Raw genomic sequence first — 21,607 nt, forward strand, 5'->3', positions numbered from 1 at the left:
CTTCTTATCGTTCGTATACAGACATTTGATATGATGGGAACCGAACAAGTTAGTGTCAATATATTTACTCGTAAGACCTCTAATACTCAACCCCTCTTTCGCCGATTTATCAATTGATATGTAGCAACGCTTGTTAGGGATGTACATTGCCTCGTTTGTCTTGTTGCTATTGCAAAAAAACTTTGTATTTTACTTTTCGGTAATACTTTGTTTTTCTTTTATGTGGTATGTGTGGATGGTTGTATTTGCGATGAGAGAGAGAGAGAGAGAGAGAGAGAGAGAGAGAGAGAGAGAGAGAGAGAGAGAGAGAGAGAGAGAGAGAGAGAGAGAGAGAGAGAGAGAGAGAGAGAGAGAGAGAGAGAGAGAGAGAGAGATGAAGGGATTTTATTTGACAAAGATAGTCAAGAGAGAGAGAGAGAGAGATGTATGATGGATGGATGGGTAGTTTAATTGTATAATCAGTGGTTGATTTTTAGAACGACCAACAAATAAAAAAAGAGATAATGTATTAAAGCAACACTTCACGAAATCAAATCAAAAGCATATTAATGATAAGAGAGAGAGAGAGAGAGAGAGAGAGAGAGAGAGAGAGAGAGAGAGATGAGAGCGCATGCTGTGAATGGCATCAATATATAGCTCTGTGATAAGCATTAATTGTCCGGTATGTCTTGCACGCATTTTTTAAGTTCTCGTTGGTGAAGGTGTTGCTTCCTAAAGCAGACACGTGAGGCATACCTCCCTGGCCTACCTGATGACTCATATTACTCGAGTCATTCTTTCACACGATTTGAAAAAAACTTAAATTATTTCTCTGTCCCTCTCACTCTCAGACACCCACCCACACGAAAAAAACAGTACTACAAAATGTTTCGTCACACACACACACACACACACACACACACACACACACACACACACACACACACACACTTAAAACAACACAAACAGTACTACACAGTTTTCGTCATAAATCTGACTATTCTCTTCTGGAATTTTTGTTTTAAAAAGTCAGCAGTTGCCTTTTCAATACACATGGGAAAGAAGGAAGAAAACATACATATTACTCAACATCTGACCATGGACAACCACACAATCTTTTCTACAACCATTAACACATACCGTCTTTTATGTGTGTTGTGATGCTCTTGACAAAACCTAAAATTATCACAATAAACAAATATGAAAACATCCCTGTCTCAATTGTCATGATTAGATAGAAAACGATAATTGAATATACATTTGCTGATATCACTGTTCAAAAGAGATCTATGTTTACAACAAAAGAGGATTTCTACACAAAAAAGTTCAAAAGTAATGTTCTCTGAATAGTACGAAGTCCAGCTGTAAACGTTGCTTTCGCATCATCGAAAGCAATATAATAAAGCACTTCCTCTTAAAAAAATATGGCAGCACTTTTTTTCTGGAAGAAAACAACAATATTGTTTGGTTGCATGTCAAATGCACGTCACACACAACCATGTATGTGCAAACTGTACAATTTACACGAGGAAGTTTATATGTGGTTAAAATGCTGAATGGGTTTAGCTCCAAGCTAACTCTATTTTGACAGGACATGCGCACACAACCAAAGAGGCAGAACAGTGAAGAAAAAAAGAGTACCTACCAGACAATAAATCACACTCATGTGCAGGTATGAGAGAAAATACTATAACCTTCTACACATATGTGACCCTCCACCACGGAATGAGTCGCATGTCACCTTTGCATGATTTTCATATTTTTACATTTCCCTAAAGAGTTTTTTATGCTCTATCTAGTGGTGAAAACCGTTTTAGAAAAGAGCGAAAACTGTTTGAGTTATAAGCCTGTGACTAAGGTGACCCTCACACTGTTATCAGACACTCCCCGGACTTATATTTAAGCCTAGCGCAGAACCGCGCGAGGTGACATGCGACTCATTTCGTGGTGGAGGGTCACAATTATAGTTAAAGTATGTGAACTTTCTCCATATCTTTTGCTTTTATACTTTCTTCTACTTGTTCTCGCATATTATGTACAGCTCAATAAAATCACACACAACAATTACGCAGACTATGTACAGAGAACGAATTATTCTAATGTGCCCCAAAGAAAAGGGTTTTTCATAAAAGTGTCCAAACGCAGACTATCACAGTCACACAGAAAAAGCAAAATATAGACACATACAATTTGTTAAAAAAACACCCAACATGCATAAATTGTAAAAGGCAGTTAAAATCAACATTACGAGAATATTAAGAAAACATATTCATGTACTTGTTTAACGTTACAAACAATCTGAACAGTCATTGTTTTATGAGTGACTGTGTAAAAGTGTACTTGAATGTATGCCACTTTACATGGAAAAGACTACTTGCAGAATAGTTCAGATGATTCACACTTGGAGGTACAGAACTTCTCGTGTAAGCAGTCATATTCACCATCACATATCTCAGACATGCCGGCTCTCATGAAAACTCAAGTGTAGCAAATTACTTATTTATTATTTTTTTTTTAAAGAACTTTTTGCATAGCAAATGGGGTCTTAGCCTAGCATTGTCTAATAAAATTATTTATTCGCACATCCACATTTAGGCCATTTCGCGCCATAGAGATTTCAGTGTGGACAATGTTTCATGACACAAAGTCTGACCGCATCGTGGAGTGAGAATCAGAAATGAGTACCAGGACTCACAAGAAAGAGCAAACTGTTGCATGCTCGTGATTATTTGTTTGAGCGTAGCAATTCTAAGCTTGGTGTAACAATTTGTCTTAAAACGTACCATGCTACGCTGAAAGCGTAAGAGTTGGCAGCTCTGAGATCTGTTCAGGTTTTTCCGCTACGAATTAACAGCATGGGAACAACAACAACAACAACACACACACACGCACACACACACACACACACACACACACACATATGCACACACACGCAAACATTAGTTAAATTGATGTTGAATTAAAAAGTAATTTAATGGAAATGTAACCTGTAATGTAAAAGAAAACAAAATTAAAATTTCATTAAAAAAAAAAAAAAGACCAATGAAGAAGGATATGCTCACCGCCCAAAAAGAAAGAAAGAAAAAAAAAAAAAAAAAAAAAAAAAAAAAGAGGCAAAAAAGATGGGTTGAAGCAGCCTTGCATGCAACTGAGGTCAAAAAACAAACAAACAACAAAAAAAAAACAGCATGGTTGCTTTTTGTGCAGCGTGTTTTTGCCCTAATCAAAATCGTAAGCGACACCTATGGCAATCTGCTTAATTAATTCTGCAAAAGAAATCTTTTTCTGTTCCGAACGCAACCACACTATTGACATTTATTTTGTTATCCTACATACGTGAGAGAGACAACTCATTAGATAACAATATCGTTCAAACCACACGTGTGTATATCATGTAAATGAGGTCACAGAATACAACATGGCTTGCTGTGTCGTACCAGATTTACACTCGTTCCTTTTTTAAATAGTGAACAGCTCGCTTTCAATCTCAGTTCAATATTAAAAATCCAAAACTCGTGTAAATCTGGTACGACACAGCAAGCCATGTAGTATTCTCTATCTATCCAAATGAAAAGATGCTATTATTCCACGTAAAAGTCTGGACACTCGTGGCAGCGAACATGACCATTTACGCAACCAAGATGGTATCTTTAAAAAAAAGATATCAGAAACAAATCAAAGAATTGCAAATTACTAGACGATGTTACGTTCATATACGCAGACAAAATATACTGAAGAAAATTGCACCTTAAGGTAATGAAAGTTTTATTACTCTACACAAAATGATACTTGGGATACATCCACAGAAATAAAGTAATGGAACTTTGAAAACATCACAAAACACAATATACGCATCACAACAGTCAAAGACAATGCTATGCAACAGTTATATAAAAAGGTACCCATGCTAATACATAGATAACAAATGCCAGGTTGTACAACATACAAATATCAGTATGTACAGCACAAAATCGCACCAATCATAATTCCAAATCAAAATGTATCAAAATTAACGTTTTTAGCCTCACGCAGAAAATTCATCAAAACAAATTTATACTATTACTGTTTGTCTTGTAGGCGGAATTTGGCATATTATCCACGAATAATGGCATATTTCAAACACCTATACCCCCTCAAAGTAAAGATCAAATACCAAAGGGCTGAAGTAAGTGTTCTATATGCATACGACATAGTCAACTCATTTCGCCTAATTCCATTCCATCAGTTCCAGTCAGTATACACTGTAATCTATCTTGAAAGTCATCAACTAGCAGCAGATGTGGTTTTTTGTTGACATGATTATCTAAGTTCAATTTAAAACAAGTCAAAATGCACATCTTGCAGCTTTTCCACACACGCTTCTCATTCAACCCCCTGTCCATTGCAAAAAGTATGTTCCCTCTTTCAGGATTTGTTGCTTATCTCCTGACTCATTCAAAGCTGTAGTTATCCTGAAAAACCCATTTTCCATCCTCGGTTTGGAACTTTTTGCGACCTTCGACTTCTGCAGATTGTACACGGCGAAGGTTTTTCTTCAATGCAGGTAGTTTTAGCAACCGTCCCATTCCTTTAGCACTGTAACTAAGCCCTTTGACAGGAACCTGTGGAAGAAAAATATTTGTTTCCATTATTGGGCATTTTAAATACACAACAATGTAGAAAACAAAATGTGAATAACATCATATCAACACCAATTCACTCACTGATACAGTTAACAAAATCAACTTGAGATATTTTTTTTAAGTAGACGTTTTCCGGAAATAGCTCTTGTCAGGGTTTTCAATTATTGTAGAAGAGTTGCGCCCCCATTTTAGTGAGTCAAACAATCCCACGTGATCGACCAGTTAAAATCAGCAATCGCAGCAAATAATTAACTGACTCCGATGTGTATGTTATGCAGTGTCCGCTCGATGTGACCCGATTTCTTTCAAAAATATACACATAGGAGTTTACGATTTGTGGCGGCAACGATTTGTTTTGGAAACACGTACATGTGCTCAGTGATCACTGCAAGCCACCATATGAAGCCAACTGGTCGACCACGTGTTATTGTTTGACTCACTAAAGTGGGGCGCAACTCTTCCATAACGCTTCGAAATCCTGACAGAGTTATCTCTCTCTCTCTCTCTCTCCCACTCTCACACACATGCACTCTGACTTTCACTCCTCCTCTCTCTCACACACACACACACACAAACACACACACACGCACAAGAGAGAGAGAGAGAGAGAGAGGTCTGGGGGAAAAGGGGTGGGGTTTGGGGGGGGGGGGGAGTCAGTAACGAAAGGTAATCCTCCATGTTAAAACGGCAAAACATTATTGCTGAAAGACGAAAAATCGGCAAGCAAACCAGCTGTAGCTCTTTTTCTTTAGGTTGGCGTACAAGCTTTACTTGCAGAACTGAGAACATGTGTTGTCAAAAGACAGAAATACAAACAAGTTAAAACAGATCTTGTATGCAGCTTTGAACACACACAGAGATTAAAAAAAAATGTCAGTACATTCTAATTGTGTACAAATAATGTAAAACAGAGATATTCTCTTCTGGGCAAATTGCCGATTTTAACATTTCACATATAATGATATTTTTATTAAATCTTACTTTAAAAGCGAAAACTGTCCAAGATACAGGCATCTACTCAAAAACACACTCTCACACAGATAGTTCAAAATTGTTCACATACAGAAACAAACAGCGAATCTAAAAACATATCTTTGTATTCTGTTAGCTGCCATCAATGTGAGTAATTGTCATGCAAATTCTGTGAGTTGTTAGCAAGAGCATGAGTAACTGCAACAAACAAACGTACAAACAACTGTAAGAAAAAAATAAAGAAAAATAAACGCACATGAAGAAGAAAGCAAATGCTCATACGGCTCACCCTTGTCGTGTGTATTACAAATCATCTGATGTTCAACTAGCTCTATAGAAAGTCAAGCAAAGGATAATTTCCTTTTGATTAGCCTAAATTCGACCCGACTGTGACCTTGACATTTGACCAAGAACAAGATAATCCAGAGCTTGGTCATGTCTAGCGGTCATCGAACTTTGGACGTGAGTCACGTTACAAAGATCTCGCTTGAAAAACGTTCCAAGAAAATGATAATTTCCCTTTTTACATTTAGTCAAGTTTTGACTAAATGTTTTAACATAGAGGGGTGAATCGAGACGAAGGTCGTGGTGTATGTGTGTCTGTGTGTCTGTCTGTCTGTCTGTGTGTGTGTGTAGAGTGATTCAGACTAAACTACTCGACCGATCTATATGAAATTTGACATGAGAGTTCCTGGGTATGATATCCTCAGACGTTTTTTTCATTTTTTGGATAAATGTCTTTGATGACGTCATATCCGGCTTTTCGTGAAAGTTGAGGCGGCACTGTCACGCTCTCATTTTTCAACCAAATTGGTTGAAATTTTGGTCAAGTAATCTCCGACGAAGCCCGGACTTCGGTATTGCATTTCAGCTTGGTGGCTTAAAAATTAATTAATGACTTTGGTCATTAAAAATCTGAAAATTGTAAAAAAAAATTTTTTTTTATAAAACGATCCAAATTTACGTTTATCTTATTCTCCATCATTTTCTGATTCCAAAAACATATAAATATGTTATATTTGGATTAAAAACAAGCTCTGAAAATTAAAAATATAAAAATTATGATCAAAATTAAATTTTCGAAATCAATTTAAAAACACTTTCATCTTATTCCTTGTCGGTTCCTGATTCCAAAAACATATAGATATGATATGTTTGGATTGAAAACACGCTCAGAAAGTTAAAACGAAGAGAGGTACAGAAAAGCGTGCTATCCTTCTCAGCGCAACTACTACCCCGCTCTTCTTGTCAATTTCACTGCCTTTGCCATGAGCGGTGGACTGACGATGCTACGAGTATACGGTCTTGCTGCGTTGCATTGCGTTCAGTTTCATTCTGTGAGTTCGACAGCTACTTGACTAAATGTTGTATTTTCGCCTTACGCGACTTGTTTGTTTTTAACCATAACTCAACCCCTCTGTGACCTTGACATTTGTTAGGTCTGGAGGTCATCAAACACTAACAGCATGTAGTTTCAGAGATCTAACAGCGAAAACAATTAAGAACATGATTTTTTTTTTTAACATTTATTGAACCAAACTTGGCTCTTCACGTCTGTGACCTTGATATTTGATGAGGACAAGTCCAACTTGGGTCGGGTATGGAACCAATTAATCTCTAGAAGTGTGTGAATTTTCAAATACATTTCGTCAAAAACGTTTGAAAATTTTTAATTTTCCTCTTTTGTTTTTATCCCCAAACATGCCCCTACTAGCTGGGACCTTGCAATTTGACGAGGGTTACACGTCAAATTTCACGAGGGTCAATTTGACGAGGGTTACACGTCAAATTTCACGAGGGTACACGTCATGTCGGAAGAGTATCAAAGGTACAAAAGTGTGAACATTGGAGTATCTAACTTCTAAAAACATCTGAGACAACTTCATCGTTAAGGTTTTGGTCTACAGATGGCCTGCCTACCTAAAACTGCTCTTTACGAAGACTCTCCTGATACCTTAGGTGAGTCAAAAACCAGAATGGATCGCTAGTAAAATACTAGCCAAGAGAGGAATTTTGGCTACATATTAAACTGATCGTAATTCTTAAAACACTCCACTGCACACCGTGTGACTGATATGAAAACACAAGCGTGTGCGCCAGCATGTGTGTGTCATATTTTGTGTTGACCTTTGAACATCCAAAATTCAAGTGCAAGTGTCCCTGGGAAAAATACAAGTTAACCCATGACCATGTGATGCATCCGTTCTGCCAGCTAATACTTTTTTTTCCCAGAAGGGCTTTTTCAGGCAGTTCCCAGTACCTGCTGTGCAATTTCAGGAGTGCTCAATTTTCAATGGTACGATCTTTGTACATGTATCCTTGCGTTACTGCTGCTGCCTCGTTCGGTAGTCCTTTTTGACGAAATTGTTCAAAATTGTCTTGACCTACACTGTAGCGAACACGTAACTACTTATATAAAAAAAATGAGAAAAGAGACAGTAAAAATAACCTACAGAATTCAGAGTGAAAAACTATAAGGAAGCGAACATTTTCGACAATTAGATCTAGTCTGAAAATGCAAATGTATTGAAAAACACTTGGAGGATATATCAAATAGAGTAATATATGTTCCAACTCTATTCATCATTTTTCAGGCAGGATGACCTTATACACCATGCAAAATCTACTGTTTCTAGATTGCAAACCCAACTCGTACTTCACATGTTCTTTCATAGGCAAAGTCAGGTGACTTGTAACTTTATACAGTCCGAGCCTATTTATAACTCCCTTAACACTCCTTTTTGATAGTAATAGTCGAATTAATCAATGGAGTTTCAACGAGCATCCATTTGTAAACCCACTCTAGACGTAATTTGTATGCATGCAAAAAGCAAAGAAGGAGCAATAAAATAATCTAAAATCTTTCTTTATTTCTTTTTTTGGTGTTTAACGTCGTTTTCAACCACGAAGGTTATATCGAGACGGGGGAAGGGGGAAGATGGGATTGAGCCACTTGTCAATTGTTTCTTGTTCACAAAAGCACTAATCAAAAATTTGCTCCAGGGCTCTGCAACGTAGTACAATAATGACCTTACTGGGAGAATGCAAGTTTCCAGTACAAAGGACTTAACATTTCTTACATACTGCTTGACTAAAATCTTTACAAAAATGGACTATATTCTATACCAGAAACACTTAACAAGGGTAAAAGGAGAAACAGAATCCGTTAGTCGCCTCTTACGACATGCTGGGGAGCATCGGGCAAATTCTTTCTCGTCCCAACCAATATGGGACTCCCCCTAACCCGCGGGGGGTATAATCTAAAATCCCAGCGTCCTAATCCTCCTACTTTCTTAAAGCATGCATTCCAAGTTAGATGAAGGGTAGGGTCACGGAATGTCATCAGTCAACTAGTTGCTGTGCAAACACACTGCAAAACACACAGATAACTGCAAATAGTGCAGACGGCTAAGGAACTACCATGTCATACCAGCACACACCCAGCCTGTACATCGCCTGTCTACGCAACTAGTGGCCTTTTTCCTGGAACCAAAATATCACACCATGCAGAAAAAATACATGTACGGTAATGGAAACAGTTTCTCAAAGTACTGGTCTTTTTTTCTAAAACCAAATTATCACACCATGCAGAAATAAAATACATGTACGGTAATGTAAACAGTCTCTTTCTTTCTTTATTTATTTGGTGTTTAACGTCGTTTTCAACCATTCAAGGTTATATCGCGACGGAAACAGTCTCTGAAAGTACTGGTCTTTTTTTCTGGAACCAAAATGTCACACCATGCAGAAAAAATATATGAACGGTAATTAATGTAGACAGTCTCTAAAAGGACTGGTCTTTTTTTCTGGAACCAAAATACCACACCATTCAGAAAACAATATGCGTGCAAAATTATGAACATTCTATAAAACTACTGGGGTCCCCACCCCCCTAGAACCGAAATATCACACGATGCAGAAAAAAATACATGTACGAAAATGCAAACTGTCTGTCTTGTTACTTGTTACTTGTTACAATTGTTTTGCCCCCACAAGCATCTGCGGTAAAATTCTCCAGCCGTATAAAACGGTCAAAAAGATACTCTCTAATTCTATGTTCACAATATTTTAAAACTGCAAGGAAAGCTGATAAGTTTGCCCCAATTCAAACAAATTATCAAGCAGGAAGAGTCAATTCTTGAACTCTGGTATCCAGGGATATAAGCAGGTAAGAGAAAGTTTCTAGAAGGAATGATGGGTGTGGTGAGGAGGAGAGTAAGTCTATGAAGTGGGACTGTCTATTAATTAATCTGAAATTGACATACGGAATTTTCAAATCAACTATACAACACACAGGAGCCTGATGTCACAAAAACACAAAAATAACATAACATTCAAGAAAAAAAGAAAGATACTAAATTCAGGCACGGAATTGGCTCTTTGATAATCAGTATTTTAAGCGGATTCTCGGGAACCTCATATGCTTTTATCAACCAACATCAATGTCAAGGCAAGCGTTTTTTTGTGGAAATTTGAACCATATAATTAATCCACGTGCGTATTTAATTTAAAAGTTGAAAAATAAAATGGTTTTTAATGTTTTAAAATATATTATTTTTGCCTCCCATTAAGCATACGACAAGTAACAGGGAAATGGAGGTATTTAGGGTTCTTGATAAAGTAAAATTCACAACACAGTCTCAGTCATTCTTGCATTAAATTCTAAGAATCAATTAACAAAATTGTAAGAGCCATAGGTTAGGCACTTCAAAATGTCCAGTTATTATTATTATTATTAAGTGCATATCTGCACGTTTGTAACACGTTTCATGCATCTGTTTCAAGAAAGGACTTTAAGTTATCTGTGCTCAAACTGTAATAGTATTCTTTAGCTGAACAAGCGTTAAATAGTCTGCAAGAACACTCACTTCAATGCAAGGAAAAATAAAACCACCATTTATTATTTATTTATTTGTGAGTATTTCTACGCACATACCCTCCCAGAGAGAGGCTCATGGCGTTTACAATATGCCGTGTGAGATGCTAACTCCTCCGGGAGAGTGTCTTCTTGTTGAAAGAATAAAGTACAGTATCTAAAAAACAAAAAACTAAAAATAAGTTGAGAACAAGCTTAACAGAAAAGTAAACCAGTAGGTAAAGGGAACACCGAATCTCAAGTAAGACCTTTTTATAAGTTAATGTTAAACACGAGCATGGCAACTTAAGCTTAGAAGCAATGAAAATTATGGAAGATAAAATATAAAAGCCTGGGGGAAAAAGGATAGAGGGAGGTGTCTACGAAAGACAGGATGAGTAAAACCTGAGTGCTAATGAACTGATCAAAGTTGATGCACATGCAATCAAATGCAATTTAATCCATCACGCTTTATGAAAAGCAACTCTTAAGGGCATGCAAATCAACTCACTCCACTGTCATGAAATCTTGTCAGTGCATTCTGTCGCAGGACAAACGCTAGGAGACCTTCCGACACAGCATGTTTTAGTCGTGCCTTATGTTGTCCAGTAAACGATAAGGAGCGCCTAGGAGCCATTGTAGATCGGTGGTGTTGGAGGAGTAACCTGCTACTTGTCATTGTCCCATGCTGGTCCTCCTTCTGCAGCAAGCTTCCTTTGTTTCGGAAACTCCGAGAGTTCCCTTGTATGAAGGGTAAACTTGTCTCCTTTCTACCCTGCAGGTCCTTCTCTTCCTTCCTTACCATATCTCCTCCTTGTAGGAAGGGTAAATGTCTTTCCTTTTCATCTTGCTGGTACTTCTCCTCTTCCTTCCTCACACTATCTCCTCCTTGTAGGAAGAGTAAACTTCTCTCCATTTTACCCTGCTGGCACTTCTCCCCTTCCTTCCTCAGCATATCTCCTCCGTTGTGGGGACTCACAGAAATCTGGTCTGCCTGCCTCCCACATCTTTTCGCAGAATCCCCAAGATCCCCTGATAATATTTTCTCTGGTGAAGACCTTCTTCTTTGTTCGTTCAAGCTACTACTTTGATGCCTGGATTCCTTACCCTGTGTCTGTTTGGTCTGGGATTTAACATCTTTATTTCTTGATTCTTTGGCATTATCCTTTGACATGTTGCGTCTTGGCTCTGCATCCATCATCTGTGTTGAATTTCTTTCAAGAATCCTGGCATCTTCATCCCTTTCCTTTGTGCTCTTGGTATCTCTGCTTGCCTTTCTCTCCTTTTCTGTGCCTTCAGTAGATCTACCACCACTATCTCCACTACCCTGTGATACAAGTGTGATGCTCTTTATGAGGGGAATGTTTTCTTGTGTTTATCAGACACACTAGCTGCATAATGGTAAAACAATTATTTTGCTTCAGAAGCTGGTTCGTAATTTGTTTTTTCTGTCAAGTCATAGACTTAGTTCATGTTCTGTGCGTATTTTGAATACCCTTATTTTGCTGAAGTACTGAAATGGACATCTAAGATTGAGACATTTTGAGCTGATCAATTAAACTGATCTGGGCAACACTTAATTTGGACTGACTCGTGGACATGAAAGTCCTGTCCGTCACAAAAGTCTGTCAGATATTTGTAACCAAGGACCAGTAAGCCTTGCATACTTCCATGCACATTGGACATTCCTGGAAACATGTCTCGTTTTAGACTCTTGAACCCAATAATTCTACAATCTATTGCCCGTCATTTGTTTTCTGGTTACTGGATACTCAGCTTCATGTTTGGCATATGTAGTACTTAGAAGAAAGAAGAATTATTAGAAAAACTAGAATGAAAGTCACGTTTTGAGTTTAATGCTGCAGCCATGCATGCATTACCTACACATTTAGAGTAACACTGAGCAATGTTTAGGATTCTTTACTACACAATCCACAACTATTTCGTGCAGTTACAAATGTTGGATTAAAAAAAGGTAAGATCAACTCCTCATGCATTAATTAAAAGGTTATTTCTACAGTATAGCAATGAAAGAGGTTACATCTACGTTTAAATAATAACAACTCAAGATTGAATCTAGGTTTACCTCACAGTATTAAGCAATCAAGAAGTTCAAAGTCAGGCATAGAGAGAAAAAAGCTGTCTACAACAGCTACATCAAAGCAAGGGAACGAGAGAGACAAAACAAAAAGAATAAAAAGGAAGTAAACATACATGTATTCTGAGGTTCTTCTTTTCTCGATCACCATGAGCATGAGATGCAGGAGTGGGGCTGTCCGCCTGTTTCCTCCCTCGGCCCTCCTTTGGACTTGGAGATCGACCTGAAGAATATCAAATCATTTACAAATTAATAATGGATAGGATATGTAGTTCCCCTAACAGGTTTCGCAAGATTCACTGAATCACTCGTGCCAATAATATGCTTATGAAAACATAAACATTTGTAACATTTACCACACAAAGTACAGCGAAACCCCGCATAACACCCCCCGATTTAAGACTCTCTTTTAAGACCCTGCTTTCTCAGACGTTGTGTTCAAGACTTCTGTAATTGTACCCCCACTCTAAGAACCCTTCTCATAGACGGGCGCAGTGGCCCAGTTGATAAGACATCGGCCTCCTAATCGGAAGGTCGTGAGTTCAAATCCCGGCCGCGGCCGCCTGGTGGGTTTAAGGTGAAGATTTTTCTGATCTCCCAGGTCAACTTATGTGCAGACCTGCTAGTGCCTTATATCCCTTTGTGTGTACACGCAAGCACAAGACAAAGTGTGCACGGAAAAGATCCTGTAATGGTGGGTTATAGAAACACAAAAATACCCAGCATGCTTCCCCCCAAAAGCGGCGTATGGCTGCCTAAATGGCGGGGTAAAAACGGTCATACACGTAAAAACCCACTCATGCAAAAACATGACTGATCGTGGGAATTTCAGCCCATGAACAAAGAAGAAGAAGAAAAAGAAGAAGAAAAAGAAGAAGAAGAAGAACAAGAAGAAGAAGAAGAAGAAGAAGAAGAAGAAGAAGAAGAAGAACCCTTCTTTTACAGCTTGCTTGCACCCAAGTCCTCAAAAGTATTATTCTCCTACTGCATGACATTATTTTTTAAAGCATAGTTCAAAGTCTTCTATGGTTGGCCAGGGTCCACTGTGAGTTGCTATTGTTGTTCAGGGATGGCCTAATCGTCCGCCCGATTGCCAGGGGCGAGTAAAATATCCGCCGGGCTAGTGGAAAAACCGCCTGGCAACTCGCCCGGCTGGCCAGTTAAAATTCTGGTTGTATGCAACACTTTTGGTTGTTCTATCGAGTTTCAAAGCCATTTAAATCCTGATGCAGCAACTGTGGTATGTACCCGGCCAGCGACATTTCTGGCGGGCTAGTGACTTTCTTGGTGAGGTACAATTTTGAGATTAAGTCATCCCTGATGTTTTATGTGTTTCGTTTGGGTAAAGTTATTGTCCTGGGTGAATTTCATCAAGGACATTCGGGGTGTTATCCCTGGGGTAAACTTATGGCAAGAACATTTACCTCTCATTTTGAAGCTGATTCCTTCTCAAAACGTTTACAAGAGACGTTCACACAAAAGCTGTGTGTGTTTGTGTGTGAGTGTGCGTGTTTTGATCAAAAGATTATATGCTGATTGAGTCATAAAACTAAAATCAAACCAAAGACAGTCTTAAAGTATTTGTTGAAATCTTGATTTTAAAGTCAGAATTAAATTAGTCACACTTTTAATGACAATGACACTTTTTTTTACTGCTTGCAAAATATCATGTGTTATGTCTGATACGTGTATATATAACAAGTGCATTTTTTTTTTAATTTGTTTTTTCTTCTTTTTTTCTTTTTCTGGGAATCATTATTTTATGGGAATGAGATATTAGGGCTTACAAACGGAGATGCCTTATTTTACAATCTTATAATATCAATAACACCTCATTCATTATGTATTTATGTTATATAAAATATAAAACAGTCAATCAGTTAAAAAAAATAAACAAATTGCCTCTTTTATCCACACACACAAAATTCGTACATATTTAATTTTTCCTTAATAGCTATTTCCTATCTATTCATTTTTTCCTGAGCAGCTATTTATAATGCCCTCATTAAACATTTTTTTTCCTTTACATTCTTCTTTTCCATTACATTTATATAATTTGAAAACAAATGGTCACATTTATTTTTATTATTAAAATAAACAAAATCAAAGTAGATTAAAAAAATATATATATAACAAACTTGAAATTACTTCGAAATAAATATCAATTTTAATTTTTAAAATTGTTTAAAATTTGTTTTAATTTTTTTAATAATTTTTTTTAATAATTTTTTTAATTTTTATTATTATTATTATTTATAATAATAATAGTAGTAACAATAATAATAACAGTGCAGTTACAAACAAACAAATATCAATGAGGGAATTAATACAATTGTATTACTTTCACCTCAAGCCAATACTTTTGGGGCCTCTCTCGCATCAAGTTTAAGGTAGTTGTACTATTTCATATTCAAATTAGTTTAAAACATTATTATTAACATTAGTTTGATTATTTCGATAAACAAAAAGAGCCATAAAGTGATGATTGAAATGCACAGCCTGCTAAATTTGCCAACACAGTCTAAATCTCAGGTGTCTGTAGCCTCCATTGGGTGGTTTACATTTGTGGTCGTATTCTCTTTAGTGTGTATGGAAAATTATATCTTGATGACCAAAGTTCTTACGAAAAAGCCCAACGTTGAACTTGTAGTTGGTTTCTCATAATAAAAAAACAAAAACAAATAATCAAACAAAAATAATGGCTCCTTTTTTAAGAAATCATGCAGTGACAAACAATAAACAACTGTCAACGATAAACACATATAAAGCAATACAGTTACTTTGTACTTTTTCTGCTGGTGTTTCCGGAAAAAGTTTGCTGTAAGGAAGAGTTTCTGGAAGAGACAAATATGCCTCTTTCTTTACAACAATGCCGTGATTCATAAATAAATTGAAAGTTGCATTTTCAACAACTTTCAATGGTTGTTTGCATGTACTGAGCATGCAGAATTGTTTTGTTTTGAAATCAGTGAATTCTTCTTATTTTATTTTTTATTTTTTTGTTTTTATCTTAAAACAATCATACTATGTTATACTCGCCATTTCTCTTTGAAGACGTTAACCTCTGTCTAACTGTCTCTTACAATCCTCTTTCAACATATACCCCTTTTCAAGTAAAAGATTTTGATTTAAAAAAGAACATTATTTTAGAGATCACACGAAATAAGTGAAGTGATCTAGTAGTGTATTTGTTCAAACAAAATTTGTTAAAGACATATTGGGATTTTTTGTTATTATCTTATACTCACAGTTCTCACATGATCAAGTTTCCCTGCATGCTACTCTCACTTCTTCCAGATTTTCTAATGCATTAAAACACGCATGTACTCCCAAGCATGCCCACGTACACACTAGCTCATGCACACACACCCACACAAACCAAACACGCACACCACACACACCCACACCCACACAAAACCATGCCGGTACCTCCGCTGCACCCGAAAAAAGCCGGGCCACTTGCTGCGCACCGGGGCGAGCCACAAGAGAGATGAGTTTCTGCACTAAATCTTCTCTGTTTTCTCCAAAATGACATATCATCACGTAACTGGCGTTTGTACTTCGACCTAAGGTGTTACAGCATCCTATCGTCGATTTTATTCTTTCCCTCGATTCAATTCTGAACTCTGAGCTTCGATTGTTTATGCTTTTTAAGTGAATTATGTGTAAATATTGACTTTTCACAATTATTACGGAAAATCAAGCTTATCAAACAAGCTGCAGAGAATTAGAATGTAATTATTGTTTATTCATTGACATCTGGCTCAAGTGGTGTCTACTAACTTCACGCGGTTGAATCATATTTCTTGAATCTCTACTGTCACCGAACGAATTTGTTGCTGCGCACCGGGGCCACTGTGGGCTGCGCACGGGGGCACTATTTGTGCAATTGATGCTGCGCACAGCGGCCAGTAATAAACGTGTTATTATGCTCCTTCAAAGTGTGTAGCATACTGTTTTCGGTTGCGACCGTACTTGAGGCACACTGTTCCGTTTGGTGGAGGGCTTTGCTATCTCAGCTGAACTTTTCTTGGAGCTTGCGCCTAATTTTATCAGCGGGCCCTGCGCGCGCGGTGCCGGTGACCTCTCTTCTCTTTGGCGCGGAAATGCTGGCGCAGCACAAAGACTTTGGCATCCAGTCTGCAACTGTACAGCTGTGTGTGTGTCAGTGTGAAAAAATACGTATTTCTTGGCGTGAAATGAATGGTTTTCGTGACTTGATGGTTGGATTACCTTCATCTTGTGTATCTGGTTACTCTGATATACAGGCTTTGTGTCAGTGCAAACCAGAGGTTTACGCAAGACTCGCTTTTTCTGCAATTGTGGTAATACTGATATAACTCAGTGCTGACACGTGCTCTTTGTTCCACTTACAATATTCAGAATATGCACGTTGTGTACCATGTTCTGACCACGCTCAACAATCATAGCAGCAATTGACTGTGTTTCCTGTGTTGCCGTCAGTAAGTACTTATTCTAAACTGTGTTATAGAGTGAGAATAAGTTTTGCGCAAGGTGTTTGTGTGATTTCTGGAGCAATTTAATTTGCCCCGTAAATACCCACGCGGTGCACGCACGGTTCATCGGAACAGGCACTCGTTGCAAGACACTTGTTTTATGGACTATGTGTGACAATCGCTCGACGAGTTTTGTTTCCTGTGGTATATATACAAGTTTGTGAGAACAATACGAGTGAAAAACTGTGTTGAAAAACTTTCAAATCGACTTGTGTGCTGCTATTGGATTACTGATGTAGGAGGAGACATCAGGTAGGCTTTTTGTTTTCTTCACATGCAGCTAACAATTTGCATGAACATGTATTGAAAGACCGTTTTTTCTTTCTTTTATATTACAGGCATTAATTGCACTATTTTGAATTATATAAACGCAAAACAAATTTCACATGCGCACCATACGCATGCCTATAATATGTTTTTAAATACGACATTAATTAGTGTTCTTTTTTTTGTGGCACATTTAGGATGTTTTGTTTACTGTGTTGTCTTCTGCCGTCTTACATACTGTGCCGTTCCTGTTTCTTTAAATGCAACATGCACATGTTTTTCAGAGTGTAAAGAGTGGCATAATTATATACTTGAGGAGCAAACACTTTTTCTAATTCTCTCATTTACCCTTTCTTCTGTCTTGAAAATTGTGGCATGTTTTGTTTCATACTATTGACATACATGTATTATCCGCCTATGTGTTGTCGGGGTATAATATCATGTGGCACTTCGCGCGGATTTGGGTGAGCGCGCGCGAGCTACGTTTTTTTTTCTCCTGTGGTATATTATATATACAAGTTTGTGAGACTTGTATAGGAGGGCCGTGAGGTAAGCTTTTTTGTTTTATTCACATGCAGCTAACACTGTAACATGAACAGTTTTCTTTCTTATATGTTACTGACATTATCTACACTATTTTGAATTATATACTTATATAAACGCAAAACAAATTTTACATGCGCACCATCAATGACTTCTACTAGTAGTCCTTGGCATAATATGTATGTAAATATACGACTGTATATACTCTACTGTTTGTATATATTTCGTAAAGTGTTGTATATATGTATTATGTACTTGGGGATTACCTTTGTCTTTATCTTTCATTATTTTGTGTTCTTTTATTGTGGCACATTTAGGATGTTTTGTTTACTGCGTTGTTTCAAGGTGTTTCATTAAATGCAGCATGCACATTTTTTTTCAGAGTGCAAAGAGTCGCATAATTATATACTTGGTGGGGGGGGGGGGGACACACTTTTTCTAATTCTCTCATGTATCCTTTCTTCTGTCTTGTGAATTGTGGCATGCATTGCAATAAATACAACTAAACACACTAAAAACATCAGTTCCGAAAGGCAAGGGCCACCAATAGTACAATTATCACACACTCAGAACGACTGCTATCTCTCTGCTCGAGGCATCCTTATCAACACAGCATAACAGAGAGCTAAAGGGCCACGCACGCTAGCTGCAGACAAAGAAGAGTGCAGGTCTGGCCCTATTTCAGGCGCCACTGTGGGCGGAAGGGGTTGGAGGGAAATGGGGAAGGAAAGGGTAAATAGACGGGAGGAGAGTGGTACTGCCGGTTATTTTTAGCCTGGAGCAGAGAGTACCTCAAACGGAACACAGTGGAGGATCTTTGTTTGTTTGTCAGCTTGTCCCGAGGGGACACAACACTAGCTGTGTGTGTGTGTGTGTGTGTGGCTGAGACAGACAATACTTTATTCACTGTAGTACTGGCCCAGATGCGCAGCAAATTAGTGCCCAGGTCAGTATACAGCCCTCAAAACAGAGACATAGCCCGGTGCGCGGCAACAAAATCGTTCAATGACGCTAGAGATTCAAGAAATATGACTCAACCGCATGAATTTATATTACACCTCTTGAGCCATTATGTCAACAAATAACCAATAATCATATTCCAATTCTCTGCAGCTTGTTTGATAAGCTTGATTTTCCATAATAACTGTGGAAGGTCCGAATTTACACATACTTCACTGGCCCCGGTGCGCAGCACATAAGTGCCCCGGTGCGCAGCCCTCAAAATAGAGACATGGCCCGGTGCGCAGCAACAAAATTGTTCCGTGACGTAGAGATTCAACAAATATGATTCACCCGGGTAAAGTTCGTAGACACCACTTGAGCCAGATGTCAACAAATAACCAATAATCACATTCCAATTATCTGCAGCTTGTTTGATAAGCTTGATTTTCTGTAATAACTGTGGAAAGTCAGAATTTGCACATAATTCACTGGAAAAGCATAAATAATCGAAGCTCAGAGTTCACAATTGAATCGAGGGAAAGAATAAAATCGATGATGGGATGCTATAACACCTAAGGTACAAACGCCAGTTACGTGATGATATGTCATTTTGAAGAAAACAGAGAAGATTTAGTGCAGAAACTCACCTCTCGTGGCTCGGCCCCGGTGCGCAGCAAGTGGCCCCGGCTATTTTCGGTGTGCAGCGGAGGTACCAGCGTGAAAACCAAAAATACACGCACGCAACCACACACTCACTCACTCACTCACTCACTCACTCACACACACACACACACACACACACTGCTTTGTTTCGCCTAGCCTTACCCCCAACACGGATGCATTCCTCCTTGTGCCTGGCATTCCAGGCTTTCAGCTTGCATGCTTTGCTGCAGTAAAATACCTCCTTGCATCGCGTGCATGCTGCAAGTCTTACTCCAACTGATCTCCCACAGTCGTAGCAGTATTTGAACAGGGGTTTTCTGTCAGAAAAATTAAAATAACGAGACTTAAATCACATGAATTTTCTGTCAGAACATTTAAAATCCATAACAAACAAAAACGTTTTTATCTGCAAGGAACTTCAAAGTAATGGGATTAACAACACAGGGGTTTTCCATCAGGACATTTAAAATGAGATGAAAAACATATAGGTCACAATATTAAAATTACGATATGCAAAAAAACCACTTACTGCCTAAGAAATGTCAACAACTAAGGCAATGTTAAATGTGTTCTTGTATAAAACTTCCTGTAGTGTACACTACATTGGGGTATGCACGTTAAAGATCCCACGATTGACAAAAGGGTCTTTCCTGGCAAAATTGTATAGGCGTAGATAAAAAATGTCCACCAAAATACCGGTGTGACCTGGAATAATAGGCCGTCAAAGGTGGATGAAGCGCCTATAGGCTGTTGATCTACTGGCCGATGTGAATGCGTGATATATATTGTGTAAAAAATTCCATCTCACACGGCATTAATAGGTAACATGCGCCTTGAGTCGCCTTGTGTGGTGAGATACGAGCGCGATATAAATCCTCGTAAATAAAATAAAAATAGTGTGTCACAGCAAGAAAGATTCACTCTCGTATTAAAACAACTGACTTTAACAAAAATGCTTTGGGACTATAAGGAGACATTTTACGGTCTAAGAAATATCTATAACGATTCCTAAGACATTTAAGCACCAAAACAACTGACTGAAGTCAAAACTGTGCTCTGGGGAGAAAAGGAATGTGTAATATGTTAAAAAGTTTACTTGCTGAGATATGTTACTATGACATAAAACAAGCAATAACGACCTCACTGGGCAAAAACAATCACGTGTCATCTACGAAAATGGTCACGCACTAAACTGAAATAGCGTCTTTTTCCCCCAGAATATTCTGTTATTAACCATGCACCAACGCATTTAACTTAATGAATTAATGAAACTACTTTCCAATTATCAAAAATCATTGCATAATTGTCAAAAAGGAAGTAAATGAATACTGTTCTTAAACGAGAGTGTTATACAGAAAACATCTGCAAATCAAACAAAAAATTAACTTCACAAAATATTGCGCACAAAAATAAATTCACAACTCTGATGCAAACTTCAAATAAATAAACCATTAACAGGTAAACCAGTGACAATTGTGAACAATATAAATCATAAATCTAGCAACATCAAACAAATGATTATGCCAAAACAGGCAGATGGCAAGACGGAATCATTGAAATAACTGCCAATTACAACCTCTCTTGGGTCTTATACTCTTCTCAGTGATGGCGCTAGTATTTTTTCAAACCGGTACGCAAACTTTTATGATGCTAACAGTCCAGAAAAAAACCCCGGTAGGCTGGTCATTGGAATCAGTAAGAGTCCAACTCGGAGTACTGTTTTTGTTGTTTTACCAGCGAAAAAAACCGGTAGTTCTAAAAATCAACCTGTTAGGTAATACCGGCAGCCAATTTGTTTCCGGTATTTTCTCACTTCAACCGGTAAAATACCGGTAATTACCAATTAATGCCAATACCGTCTTATTCACTGAAACAAAACATAAGAGCACTGTGCGAGGGAAACAAAGGAACTGAGAGAATCATTAAGTGGAACCTCCATTTTAAGAAGCCCAGATTTAAAACCTTGCCTTTCCCGGTTTTCTGTACATAAACACGTTTTTGGATATGATTTTTAATTAGTTTTGAAGGTCTGAAAAGAGGTCAGTTCCGCTGTAATATAAACACCGCTGTAATATAAACACCGATGTAATATAAATACTGCTGTAATATAAACACCTAAGATCACATTTTAGGGAGCCAACAAGTTTGT

The 21,607-nt window shown here is 37.8% G+C and overlaps 1 protein-coding gene across 6 annotated transcripts in view; it reads right to left on the bottom strand.

Annotated features, from left to right (window-relative positions):
* Positions 1-953: 953 nt before the first annotated feature.
* The window catches only part of LOC138945681 (ankyrin repeat and MYND domain-containing protein 1-like), a 57,755-nt gene continuing 37,101 nt past the window's right edge, over positions 954-21,607 (bottom strand). For 3 of the 6 annotated variants that reach the window (XM_070317169.1, XM_070317168.1, XM_070317167.1), the window contains 3 exons: positions 19,621-19,775; positions 12,643-12,749; positions 10,806-11,755 (listed from right to left, as the gene is read on the bottom strand). In XM_070317169.1, the coding sequence (XP_070173270.1) occupies positions 10,931-11,755; positions 12,643-12,749; positions 19,621-19,775 (1,087 nt within the window). In that variant the 3' untranslated portion in view covers positions 10,806-10,930. Of the gene's footprint in view, positions 4,581-9,003; positions 9,057-10,805; positions 11,756-12,642; positions 12,750-19,620; positions 19,776-21,607 lie in introns of those variants that run through there. The other 3 variants (XR_011449069.1, XM_070317171.1, XM_070317170.1) reach the window with 3 other exon arrangements.

Source organism: Littorina saxatilis, linkage group LG13 (genome assembly GCF_037325665.1).
Source record: "Littorina saxatilis isolate snail1 linkage group LG13, US_GU_Lsax_2.0, whole genome shotgun sequence".
Lineage (NCBI taxonomy): Eukaryota > Metazoa > Mollusca > Gastropoda > Littorinimorpha > Littorinidae > Littorina > Littorina saxatilis.